Source organism: Thunnus thynnus, chromosome 11, assembly GCF_963924715.1.
Source record: "Thunnus thynnus chromosome 11, fThuThy2.1, whole genome shotgun sequence".
NCBI classification, from domain to species: Eukaryota; Metazoa; Chordata; class Actinopteri; order Scombriformes; family Scombridae; genus Thunnus; species Thunnus thynnus.
The window spans coordinates 27,930,576-27,944,863 of record NC_089527.1 but is presented as its reverse complement, the minus strand read 5'-3'; the positions used below and the strand labels follow the sequence as shown (position 1 = coordinate 27,944,863).

Below are 14,288 nucleotides of genomic sequence, written 5' to 3'. Positions count from 1 at the left end.
CTTAATAATACACCAGCCCTCTGGAAGGGACAGAGATACCATTAAAAAGACTGTTTTTTTTTTCTCATGTGCTCCATTTTAGGCCTCAGTTCATGCACTTAATGGATCATTTACTTTAAGAAATAATTAACTAGAGTGAAATGACAAATGAAAGGAATAGTCCTCCGTGAATCTCAGAATAACTTGTCATTAGGTAAAGATTTAATTGTTCCATGAAAAGATCCATTCTCTCAGAACAGACTTAATATGCGTATGTGATTATGTGGAGGCCTTTAGCCCTGACATTTCAAAACTGATTGCTAGTTTAAAACAGTAGATAAGAATAATATGAAATGGAGCTGGGTCAGTAAAAAACTCACATTATAGAAATAATGTCTACAAGACCAAACCGTAAATTAGATGAAACAAAGAAAATACCTTTACATGATTTCATGATTTTGCCTGCATAACCTACTTTACTAAAAAACTACTTTTGACCTAACCCTCAGGTAAAAAAAAGTAAAATAAATAAATAAAACTCTCCATTTTTTGATGCAGAATTTGACAGACGATGGATGTGGCTAATTGTGTCACAAAACAGTTGTGATGGATACTGGAATAATATGTGGAATAAGTATGTATTATTATGTAACACAGTAATGTTAATTATTTACTTAAAAGTGCCCACCATCTTTCATATTTCAGTTTACAGTGATAGATACAGCCTGTTCTTTTGATACCAAGAGTTAAATGCCTATTCTGCTGGTTAAACTGAGCCCATATAGGCAGAAAACACATTGACAAAATGTCCTGACAGCTTATATATATATTATATATTTCAGTATTTAGAAATAAAGCAACTTGATGGAAACAAATGCAGTGACTTTTTAGAGGTAAATTTCTATGTGGCTCTTGTCTTTTACAGCACGCCAGTTTGCGAGACATCTGACAGCTTAAGCTAGCTAACATGACACATGGAATTTTAGTGGGAAATGGCAGCTAGTAGCAGTGATAATGCAAAGGCAGACTTCACAAAATTAACTTTGGCAGGTAGTGAGAAATAAACTGTGTGTGTCCCAAACCATTGACAGGCAGCACAGATTAAGAGAATGAAAGCCACACTACATGTACTGTATTTAGTACAGGAATCGACATCAGCATGTATGAAATTCCAGCTAGTTGTCATCAGAAATACCAAACACCAGATACTGACAAATACAGACAAAGCTTCATTCATATATAACAATACAAAAAGTATTTATCAGCTGCAGGGGGAAAGAGAAGCTGCACACTTGATTAATTACAGGCACAACAACAACTTGGAAACCCATCTACTAGTCCATTACATTGTATATTCAGTCTAAGTGAGGTTTCACACACTTAAATGCCTACAGAGTTGCATTAGAATTAAGTAAATGCTTGTTGTAAATTCTCATCAGCCTTAAAGGCAACCATGATTATAGAGTCATAATATGCTTCTTGGCACAGCCAGTGAGTGTTAGATGTGACTAATGACCGTCCTTGTCCTAGGGGGAACAGCGTCCCAGCAGAAAGGCTTCCTGGGCTGCATCAGGAGTTTGACGGTCAACAGCGTGAGCTTTGACCTGGAGGAGAGGGCCAAGATGACGCCGGGGGTGAGCTCCGGTTGTCCCGGCTACTGCAGCGGCTCCAGCAGCCTCTGCCACAACAGGGGGAGGTGTATCGAGAAGAGCAACGGTTACGTCTGTGACTGTTCCCAGTCTGCCTACGGGGGAACCACCTGTAACCAAGGTGAGTGCTGGTCAAACTGTGTTTAGCAAGAGCTTCACACTTTATGTAAATTATTCAAATATATCCATATTGATTATATTATAAAGAAATAATCAATCATTATGGTAGCTATTCCATTACTGCTCCCCAATAAAAATAAAAGTAATGCAAGAGGCAAAACATTTTTGTCCTGACTCCAAGAACGTTTAAGATGCATTACACCTAATTATTTCCTGCAATATGGAGCACAGAGCAAAGCACAGACAGACTGAAACCTATAGATGGAAAAGCAGCAGGCTGAGCAAGCCTCCATATAGAAGCAGTTGAGAAAAATTGTTTGAAGCCTCATTGTGAGATTAAAACTTGGCCTGCAAATGCAGCTAATCTGTTAACACTTTTATATTTACACTGCTTCCTCTGGCTCAGTGTGTTAAAAATGAAGGTATCACCAATGCCTGGATACAGCTAATCTGACTGTGACTGTGGACTGTGTTATTGCAGCAACGTGAAACAGGAAAGGTTTTGTAATGGTGTCTTGGGATGTAGGGATATTAACATCCCATCTTAAAGAACAATGTATTCAATTGAAAAGTTTTTAAAAACGGTTTTCACTCAACAAAACTCAGAGGAGGGACTGATTTAAATTCTCAGCACCCATTGAGGCAACAGTGGTCTAACTGACATTGATCAAAACTAGAATCCCTGTGATAATGTGGCAACCGATATAACATTGCCAATTAACATTAAGTCCTTAGAGATGCCTCTCCCATTAGTCAGTGTCTTTGTTGTCATTGATTTTTTTTTTCTTTGTGATGAAGTTTAATATGTGTTCGCCTCATAATTGTAATGTGTGTGGATGAAAAACGCATTTAGTTTGCCAGTTGTGTTTTGACTATACGCTTTAATTTCATACCCCTCTGCCAAGCTTATGGGTTATAGAGTGAAAGCAAGGGAAGGGATGAGTTTATCCTCAGGACAGCACTTCTACCCAGGCTTGATACACCCAGTGCCTGGGAGGAGGGACTGCCTCAAAGGCTAATATAATGGAACAAAAGTCTCCTGTGTATAGAAAATAATAACAACATATTACATTAAATATTGTAGGTAAACAGTGAATCCACCTGTTGAGAGATTGATTGTGTAGCTGCATATACTTATTACTACACCTCTAAATAGACATTGCTTATAGCCAGATTACCATTAACCACAGTGTTTTCATTCAGTGTTAATTTCAAAAATATTGATTGGCCTTTCCTTTAGTTAAAATAAATTTTTGACCCCACTACTGATAAGATTGTGTGGATTGTTCCATCGAACACTCTCATGTAATGAGGTGCCATTCAGCAATGCAGTCTCTAGAGGCTGTGAGCTGCGCTTTAGTCTTTTAATGTTACCACTGCACTGAAACCCATTGTTCTGTGTACCTGTGTGTGCAGAGGTATCGGTGTCCTTCGACAGAGAGTCCTCAGTGACCTACACCTTCCAGGAGCCTTTCTCAGTGATGCAGAACAGAAGCTCACAGGCCTCCAGTGTCTCTGTAGAAAGCAGCAGCAGCAGAGCCAGAGAGGACATGGCCTTCAGCTTCATCACCTCCCAGAGCCCGGCCATGCTGCTGACTGTCAGCACCTTCAGCCAGCAGTACATCACTGTCATCCTGGCCAGGAACGGTACATACATTTGATTGCGCATACAGATAGAAGATATGAAAGGAAAAATACTTCATAAATCCTGCTACACAGTAATAACTTATGACAGTGATTTATATAGTTAAGTAATTCTCCTTCTTTTAATGAGATCTCTAACCTTCATCTCCGACATGTGGAGAAAACAATAACTTACACAGCCAGCAAGATAAATGCAACAACTAGAATGTCAGAAAATGTGTTTCCCTCCAAGCAATACTGCTAAACAGTTAAGTTATAAACTGGTTGTGTTACACCTTTTATATTCTGTTGTCATATGAAACATCTGATCTGCATCTTAGTGTAGGAATTGTGCAGTTTTTTGTCCATGAACTTTTGGAAATGTGTTGCCCTGTGGTCTTCATTCCTCAGTTAAAAAGGCAGTGATTTGATTCAACATAATGTAAGGTTTTTTTCAGGCAAATGAGATGGAATCAAAGCGTTTTCCAGCTGAGTGACTTGGTGACCAAAAACTATTTGTAATGTTTTTCTTACTCGTGTTAGAAGTTTAAATGCTTAGTCATTTTTAGTTTTTGTAACCCACTGGTCTCAGTCTTGTTAAAAACCAGATAAATGTCACTCTCACATCTGTAGTTCACTTGGTTTGAACTTTGGCCGTTAAGTTTTTTTTGTCTCTGATTTCAATCTGGGTCCTTTAATATTGGGTATCTGTCAATACAGAGTCCAATCTGATAGTCATATTTACTTAAATGTTGATTAAATATGTATCTGACACATTGAAATAACAGCTGTAGACTACTTAATCACCTCCTAAATCCTATTTTTTATGAGCTACTTGATCCAAATACTGAACGTCCTGATTCAAAAATATTAACTTTATAAACTTAAGTTATTGTACATTGGTGTTACAGAGTGGAGGTTCTTCCCTCACAAACTATCTTTGACACATACAGACACCAGTTTACAGAGAGCACGCAAACAAGTTACTCACCAAATTAATTAGAGACAGCTTATATGACAAACTGCCTGCGATGTTTGTGATTTTGTTACTCTGTGTAATGTTACTCTACACTGCTTTGCTGCTTAGTTGTTGAAGCAACAAGGACTGACAGGTTATTCATTCTTTGGAGAGTTTTGGTAACTATCATCCTGCATCATCAGTCTCAAAATCAACACAAAGTTATGCCCTGTTTCTTCACAAGCAACTGGATCTCATCTGTCATAAATATTAAATGGGGCATGGAGTTTGGATTAGGACACAAGCACAATTCACCTCTGTTTTAACCGCTTTTCAATTCCTTTATCAGGGAAGGTCCTTGCACTCACATGCTGACCCAATTATGTGTTACCATGGTTACCAAACGATCTTGTATTATAATTAACACCTAGCACCCCAAAAACTCTAAATCAAACATTCAAGTTATTATTTTATATTTATTTTTAAAGCATGTGTATCTTACTGGTGACAGCCAGCATGGAAATAATACCAACATCTTCCACAGAAACTATGATGACAATGAGTTAAACTCTGCAGTTCTGCTCCCTCTCTGCATCTTTGAAAAGCCTCATTATTTATTATACTTGTAAGCCTTTAGACAGCATAACAAGTATGAAATAACATCAAATAACCATAAGCCAGTTCAGTCTATATACAAACAGTCCTAATTGAAAAATAATGAAAAAAGTTAAACATATCAATAAAAAATAAGACCCAACTGCTCATATTTTTAAACACTTGAACAAAACTGTTTTCAGTTACATTTCTTAAATTTTCCATGCCATATAGGATGACATACACCTACTGATATACACCTACTCTGTTTTAGTGCTGTTTGAAGCAGGGGACTATCAATGAGACCCCCGATTATAAGAGGGTATATGTCCTGCTGTCAGTGCAGTGTCTTTGTGTATTCAGCCTCTGGCACATGAAAGGCTTCAAATCCTTAAGCTGACGGTCTTAAAGCTGTATCCAAACTTTAGCGCAGTGCATGAATCAGTGCACTAAAATACTCCTTTGTGTTAAATCAGAATGTTTGTCAGGTTTCTGTAAACACTGAAAGGCAAAGATTACTTCATCCATTGACTTTCATCTATAGAGGCACATGAAACAAAACACAAGGCCCTTCACCTACTGACCGGGAATTATAATATTAACGCAGCTCCACTTGACAGTGAATATCATCCTGACTCTTTGATCTGGCAGCGAGTGTGTGTGAGAGCAGCTTATTCAGTGTGGGAGTGAAGAGCTTTGCTATAAATATTTTCATTTCTCAATAAAGGCAAGTAAGTAAGAACATTTCATTTATAAAGCGCCTTTTGAAATAAGAGTTACAACGTGCTGTACAATAAAAACATTAAGGAAATAAGAATGGAAAGTTAAAAACAGAAATACAGTCAATAACAATGTTAAGACATTAAAACTACACAGAAGCCAAACACACATCACAAAACAAAGTGCTTATGAAACAAGTGAGTTTTTAACAGCTTGGTTAAACTATCCACTGACTCTACGTTTTTATAAGTAAGGGAAAACGGTTCCAGAGAGTGGACACCTGCAAACACCTGCAAAAGCTCGGTCACCCTTAGTTTTTATCCTAGATTTCAGGACAGCCAGAAGGCCTTCATTAGAAGACCTGAGAGATCTCAGTGACTCACTGTGGCCAAGGAACAATAATTCAGTAAAGTGGGGCCAGTCCATGTACTGCTTTAAAGGTGATTAAGAGAATTTTAAAATCAATTCTGTAGTCAGTGGGTAACCAGTGAAGAGTGGCCAACACTGGTGAAGACAAGAAATGGAGAAATTAAGATATAGCGGTCTATTTATAAGATAGAAGCCACATTGTGTGAGTAAAGGTGTATTCTCTCCTCCTATTAGGGATAAAAATGAAATGTACACATATTTACAATAAAAAATAGAATATGTTTAATATAAAATGCAGCTTTCATGTCAGTGGATTTCTTTCTTTTAAACTTGCATTGAGCACAATAGTGATTCAACCATCCTAAAGTGTTCATATGGGGATTAACAGTGAGGTCTGTTTGGAGGAGAGTGCTACATGTCTTTTCATGTTTTGTGTCCAGGGAGTCTGCAGATCTGGTATCACCTTCAGACAGACAGGAGTCCTGACGTGTTCAGCCCCACCGTCAGCAACCTGGCCGACGGACGACTCCATCAAGTTAGAATCCATCGAGTGGGAAAAAACCTTTATGTGCAGGTGAGGAGTAGATAAATCACGTTCTCCATGTGTATATGAAGTGGGTGGACCCTGTCTCAAATTATGTTTGAAACTCAATTCAATTCAATGTGGAGTTCATGGGTACCACTTTGTGATAAGTCACCCTTTTACCTATATATAAAGGGTTTATAAGCATTAATTAATGGCTTTATTAATGTTAATTAATTCATTATTAATATTCATAAGTAAAATGCTTTATAAGCCATTAATAATAACTTTTGGGTCGCCAGGTTGTGGAAAATCCTCCAGCATGAAACTTGTTGATGAAAATGGTTTAACTACTTACCTTCAAGGAAAGGGCTACGTGCTGCATGCAGCTTCATATAAACATCGTACTAACTTTAACAACTGTAGACTTGATGGATTACTATAAGATTATGATGATTAATGATTAATGATGTGTTAATATTCATAATTGCAGGCAACTGACTCACTACAAATTGTGAAACTGGAGACCCTTTGTTAATGACATAATGACATTAATAAAGGATCCCATCTGTCTCACTTTCTAATGAGACACAAAGTCTGCAGATGTAAATTTTAATAAGTAATGAAACACACAGATTTGCCAACTCTGCATAAACCTTTCTGGTGACACTATGAGGGCATGTCCCTACCGTCCACACCCAAATCTACACCTAATTACAGTACAACAAAGAAGTCCAACAAATATTGCACAACTAGAAATGAATCTCCGACCAGCTATGCAAACAATTTTTGTCATACATTTTCTGAATCGATAGGGTTAAAAATCAATAGTGTTTTATTGCAAATTATCAAGTTCAGTGATGCATCTAAGTCAGCATGTTAGTGCAGAAGTAAAAGCTCTAAATCACTTCAAAGCTAACTGTGGTCAGTTTTGCATGAAGCTGTCAAGAGCACAATTCTCGATCTATAACGTATTGAAATGTGCTGCTGATGCTGTTACCTCGGTTTGGATTTCTTGTAAACAACTTGTTATTTGATATCTCTGTACTCAACAAGATGGACCAGGACATCCACAGAAAGTACACGCTATCATCTGATGCAGAGCTGATCTTAATCAGAACCTTGACACTGGGCAAAGTCATCAGTAAGTCCTCCCATTTCGTTCAGTAGATTGCTCAAAAACCTGCGCATGTCACCCCCCTACTGTGATGCTTCTGTTCTGTATCCATACATTATGTCCTGCTGTAAATTGCTGTAATTAAAAAGATCAAACATGTCATTATCCGTATCAACAGATATTTTTATCTGTCTGCTGTGTCTCTATAGGAGAGGAGAACTTCAGTGAGGAAGTGATGCAAGCAGCTTCAAAAGGTTTCATCGGCTGCCTCTCCTCAGTCCAGTTCAACCATGTTGCACTGCTGAAAGCAGCGCTGACAAACCGAGGGAGCTCATTGGTCACCATCCGTGGTCCATTGGTCCAATCAAATTGTGGAGCTCTGGTAGATTCCTCCTCACACACTCTGCAAGGTAACTTACTCACACACTTTGCTCTTAAACCCACCCACACACTGACACTAAACAGTTATTTCCATGTTCAGCTAAATGCTAAGCAACAAGCGCTGGGAATCACACAAGCTGCCAAGTGTTTGATACACAAACCTTTGAATGTTTGTATTTTAATCCCCAGACTAGTAAGAGGGACAAGCCATCTTGGATTTTACCATGTTCATTTTCATGCCTGTCTTAGTTTTAGTCCAATTTTAGTCATTTCATGTCATTTAAGCATTTTGAGCTTACAGCTGTCACCATCTTAAGTGTGTATAGTTACTATAGTTACAGGTGTTTTTGTCTGTCGTGGGGTTAGTGGAAAAGGAACTTGTTTACTTGTTCACACACAGTGTCCATGTCACAGTGCCTGTGTCATGATACTGCATCTCCTCAGTAAATCCAGTTGTCCAGACGTTGCTCACCTACAGTAGTATCACAGCAGCTGCCTGTGCTCTCCACTGCAGAGCAGCTGATCATTTAGAAGCTAAAATGCTGTTTATTGTCTGGGTTTATCTTGAGAGGAGAAGCTAAAACGTCAGAGAACTTAGCAATATTTCAGTAAGGCAAGGCAAGTTTATTTATAATACACATTTCAGCAACAAGGCTGTTGACACTTCTTGTCTAATTCTCAGTGGACTGTAGATAAATTTAGTCCATAAATCTGTTTGTTCTAAGAACCAGTAACATCTAGATAACATTACTGACAGAGACAGTCCATTCTTCTGTGTTTTCACATTATCATTTAGTTTTTATTTGCTGCAGTATATTTCAAATAGTTCTTTTTTTCAAAGGTTGCTTTATATTTAGTTTTTGTCTTGTTTTTATCGTGAAAAAAAGGTCATCAACAAATTTAATGTAACTGGATGTTACCATTAGTAGCTGCAAGGACATTTTGAATTTCTGACCTCAGGTGTGGTTTTCAAAATTGCCACCAAGACTACTGCAACAACTGACTTTTGAGAACCTTAATTCTTGTGGAAAACTTTGTACTTCAACAAAAAAGTTGGAGAATTTTTCCACCAAATTTAGAACTTGGAACCAGCATCTAGTCTAGTGGTTATTAGATTAACTGCAGATAATGTTTCTCCATGTCAGGATCTTTAAAGAAGAAATTGTCCAATTATTTTGGAAAAGGGTGTACTACTGACACATTAACATCTGATTCTCTAAATTAAATCTGCTCTTGAGCAGGATATCTATATACAGCATGAGTTACCATGGAGAACTACTGTACCACAGTATTGGAAAACCTGAGTTAAACTTAAAAACAGCTGCTAACCCACTAACTTCCCTCTGTGATGCAGACCCCCGGGCGGTCTGAAAATGAGAACCAATTAATTCAAAGCAAGACAAGCAGTCTAACTGGCTGTCTACTTAAACTGTTAAAGTTTTCAAAAGCAAATAGAAACTTGTGAATTTAGCTATTTTAAGTCTAAAGCAGATGCTTGTCAGCTACTTTTTACAGTCATCTGTCTGACAGAACAGATGCATTTCTGTTTTTACCAGTAGGGTTTTCAACACCTGTCCTGTATATTTCAAAACATTTTTTTTTTCCAGTTATGCATCGAAGAGCATGATTATGTATTTTTGTGTGAACAGATGCACATGTGTTGGAGCAGACTATCTCTAGTGGGGATGGAAACTTAACTTGATGATAAAAGTAATTTAAAAAGAAATACACATAACTGTTTTATTTCCCTTTATTTATTTGTTTACCAATACCATTTAGGTATTTTTAAATCTTCCATAGGGAAAGATCACATTTTAATGCCAGGTGTAACTGGGGTATTAATGTCGTACACATGTCTCCTGTATGAAAGGGATTCATAAATGTGTTTCTCTCCGCATTTATCTCTTGCTTCTGCTTCTCCAGATCAAGGTGCAACACCAAATAAAGAGAATGAGCCTCGTGGCCATGGTACACAAAAGGATATGGCTGTAATAGCAGGTCTGTTTTTCTCTCTTCAGTGCTGGTTTATTTTTCCTTGGTTAATTGAAAATGAGTAATCAGTGTGTGAAAAACACATCTTTGTTGTTCAGGTGCTGAGTCCAGATATCCTACAGTGATTTCTGAAGCCCAAGGACACACAATATTGTAAAGGCTCCCTTTCAAAATTTTCTATAAGATATGAAATAATTATTATATTTTACTACGTATGTATGGCGTGGAGATATACACTGATCCTGTGGTTGTGGTCACAGTCATGACACACACCTAAGTCAGTTTGAAACCCCTGTACTTGATAAGGCACCAATTTGGGCGAGGGAAATTAAAGGTAGCATTTTGTTATGAGTCCTTGGGAAGCAGAAATTGAAAATGAGTGCCAGCTGTTTATTTGTCATTCTTTCATTTGCCTGTCTTGATTCATTTTTCTGGTCTCTTGATACCTCTGTCTCCTCTGTCAAGCACGTTTCCATCACTACCACTTACACAGTTATGTTTGGAAATAAATTTAAGGTGGGGATGATAACGATAAAGGATGTCTGAGTGCTCCCTGAACAAGAAAACCTGTCTGCATTTTACTTAAAGATCATCAGAGATTATACATATAGTATGCCATTCTACCCAAGGAGAATAATTAGTTTTTGAAGTTAAATTGTGTTGGTGTTGACAATAGGAATGTCCTAACCAGATTTGCAAGATCAGTATTATAGAGACAGTTTGATGACATTTTTTGAGTCCTAAAATCATATTTTCAGTGGGTTAAGATTATTTCACAACTTCATTACAAATTTCTTGTTTCAAGAATTGCTGAGCATGACTTTTGACACTGGAGTGCACTAACCTGCCTTCACTTGTATTGTTAAAACCCTCACTTCTTAAAAAAATATGACAAGAACTAATTCAGATTTTTAAAATGATTATTATTATTATTACTATTGTTGTTATTGTTGTTGTTGTTGTTATTGTTATTATACAAATGGCAATTTAATTTTTGCATCCTTTTTTACACCAAACATTACATAACAATTATAGGTTTATTGTAGTCATCTTAAATAGAAAATAAATACTGTAATGCTGGTAATGCTGCAATGACATTGTTGGCATTAAAATATAACCACAATTTACAGAAACTCAGTACATTATTGGTGAAATGACTACCAGTTATGCTTTTCAGTTGGCTATTATTGCCAAAGTAACAACAATGTGTTTGCAAGCACATGTTGACACTGATTTAATGATCTCTACATTCAATAAAAAGCATCTACACACTGTGCTGATCTGAGGCTGCAGTATGCTGAGCATGTGATATAACGTTTTGCACTTCTAAGTACAGAATATTGACTTTTTACTGTAATACTGCGACAGATTATGGAGACAGCCCTGGTTGACACTGTCCACTGGCACCTACAGTACTAATACATCTTCCCTGCTGTTCCTCAGGAGTGGTCACAGCAGTGGTCTTCATCGCTGTGTGTGCTCTGGCTGTGATGACCCGCCTCCTCTACCAGCGGCGGCAGGCCCAGAGGAACAACAGTATCAAGGAGGAGCACAGACACAGCATGTACACAGACTACAGGACAGAGCTGCACCTCCACAACTCAGTCAGGGACAACATGAAGGAGTACTACATCTGATCACAGTGTACTCTATGGGCCTAAGCCACAAACTTACCTCTCTCGTATAAAAGGACTAACAGGTGGATGTGCTGCTGCAGCGTTCCTTACAACAAACATGTCTTGTGCCCTGGAAGTCTCCCAGGAACACTCAAAAAGCCTGTAGCTGGTAGTCCACTTTCTTAATGCTCCACTGCAAGCAAGTGGCTGAGTCTTTACAGCTGTTTGTGTATGTGATGTTGGTGAAACTGTCAGAATCAAGCTGCTGTGGTTTCTGTCGCTGCAAAATGTATAAAGCAAAAGATGAATGTTAGCCGGGAGTGGACTGAGGGACACCATAAGTGCAGTGAGCAAAAGCTGCTGCCCATCCTGAATGCGCACAACTTAAAACATTTTGTTTGAAACCTTCAAAATGCTGAATATTCCCACATTTCAGTGGGACACACTAAATTGTACTCGCAAGTCAGGAAAAGTAGGCCAGGTCTGTAAGATATGCGTACATTCGCTGCTGTCTTTGTTTTTTCAGTGGTGGTGAATGTTGTAGAAGAAGAAAAGGGGCCAATACTGCCTATACTGTATGAGTGCCTAATTCAAATACAAGTTTTTATTTTAACATTTTAGAATTTATCGGTGCGATTTGCACAAAGGCACTCACATTTACATAGAGAGGAGCTTATTCAGTCATTCAGTTCTTATTGTCATTCAGTTCTGCAACCCTCACTACACAGAATCAAAGGACATTTAAATTTCTCTCAGTAACACAACTCTCAGTAATGTTTCTTTCATTGAGCTGTTTTCCACTGCGTTGTTTGAAGAAAGCGTGAAAATTTACAAGCCTAAATAACCTACTAAATCTGGGAAGCTCTTATCTTTTGCTGACCTTGTACGTACCAGAACGGTACCTCTCAACACTTATGAATATTTCAAGTTTTCAAGTCCCTCAGTAAGGGTTGTGCACCATTCAGGCCACATATATTCAGTTGAAGGCAGGATAAGAATGACTTATGAGATTGTGTTTTGCCTTTAATAAATGTGTTCATTCTCCTTGTGTATTATTTCTCCAGTACATAAAAAACAAATCCAGAAACACTTGTGTATATTGTATCATGAGAGCAGAAATAAGAAATTAATAAAGAGGATTATAGTATTTAAATAAATATGCATAATTATTTACACAAACGCACACAACAAGGGGTCTAATTATCTGCAGTTGTATCCTCAGGCTAACAAGAACTGCATTTACAGCGTGATGCTGGTATATGAACAAATCTGGTGAGCCACAAGACACTACCTTGTTTGTTTTTTGGCATACAGGTAGCAGTTAAGTATGTACAGGAAGTGTTGAGGGCAGCATGTGAGCTTGCAGCATGTGAGTTGCATCGAGCATTTGAGTCTGTATTAGTATGGAACAATCTTAGCACCAAGCGCATCAAAGTTTGTTGTTTGTTTTTACCCAAACTTCAAATTTGCTTGTCAGGCTCAGCTCTACATTGTCAGATTTAGCTCATTACCCATTGGCCTCAGCTACTCAGCTCAGCTGTGCTTTTAACATAAGGTTTACACCCCAAGAAAAAATGTTGGTGATGGACAAATCCCATTTTTGAAATGCTAGTAGAGCTGAATGAAAAGTCAGCAGATCACCAAAGTCGTCATTATTCATCCTCTGGGAATGTCTCCTCTAAATTGATGAAATCCATCCAACAGTTGTGGAGATATTTCAATATGATTCAAAGTGTTGGACTCATGAACTGATGGACTGATGGACTGATGAACGGACAAACGGATGGATAAACAACACTATCGTTCCTAGAGCCCCATCCCTACTGGGGCTAAACATTGTGTGACTGAAAGTGACAGTGGCATGGTCAAAAGATAGGTGCTTGACCCTTTGAACCCTATCTGTGCATGTCCTTGTTTTCTAAGTACATCTCCAGATGTTATAGTGTGCTGATCTCCAGTATCAGTGAATGAACACATGCCTCTCAGAGTGTTTTGGTTATATTGCAATGAGTAATATCACGTGGTTACTTCTTAATGATTTGTATAGTTGCAGTTTTATTAAGGATATATTGTATAGATGTAAATTTTAATAATAAAAGTGAATATATTGTTAATCCTCTGTTGTAAAATGGCTTAACTTGACAACCTTTAACCATGAAGGCCTTGTTTTTGACATGTGTAATGGTCTGTAACAGCCCAGCAGTCATTTAAATCAAAAAGCCCAACATTGTTCATGATATTCATGGGTAGGAAGCCAGTGAGGAATCACATTATTGTCGCTGCACTAGTCACTTCTACTGGTTGACAGATCGCATGCACAGAGGGGGGTAGGATCAGAAGGGGAATAGCATGAACCTGCCATGTTGTGTCATCCCAGTGAAGGTGCTTGCTAGCAGATGAAAAGAAGATTTGTCGCTTGGAGCGTTTGTTAAAAGGGGTCAGTAATTCACCAGCTCCAGTTACAAAGGTTCTATGTTTGTAACAATGACCCTGCTTTGAAGACAGCACTTTTCACAATGTTATTGTACATTATGAAGCAGTTATTGTTCAAAAAGGTTAGGTCTGCATTAAAATGGGCATCAATTGTGCAAATATTGGTGAGTCAGAGTCCTGATAACTGATTAATGAGCAATTAAATGAATCATGT

General features: G+C 37.9%; 1 protein-coding gene across 2 annotated transcripts in view; it reads left to right on the top strand.

Annotated features, from left to right (window-relative positions):
* Positions 1–13,684, top strand: part of LOC137193086 (contactin-associated protein-like 5) — an 81,318-nt gene extending 67,634 nt beyond the window's left edge. For both annotated transcript variants that reach the window (XM_067604278.1, XM_067604277.1), the window contains 7 exons: positions 1,510–1,749; positions 3,165–3,395; positions 6,453–6,586; positions 7,592–7,679; positions 7,862–8,062; positions 9,957–10,031; positions 11,469–13,684. In XM_067604278.1, the coding sequence (XP_067460379.1) occupies positions 1,510–1,749; positions 3,165–3,395; positions 6,453–6,586; positions 7,592–7,679; positions 7,862–8,062; positions 9,957–10,031; positions 11,469–11,662 (1,163 nt within the window). In that variant the 3' untranslated portion in view covers positions 11,663–13,684. The remainder of the gene's footprint in view (positions 1–1,509; positions 1,750–3,164; positions 3,396–6,452; positions 6,587–7,591; positions 7,680–7,861; positions 8,063–9,956; positions 10,032–11,468) is intronic.
* The last annotated feature ends 604 nt before the right edge of the window (positions 13,685–14,288 follow it).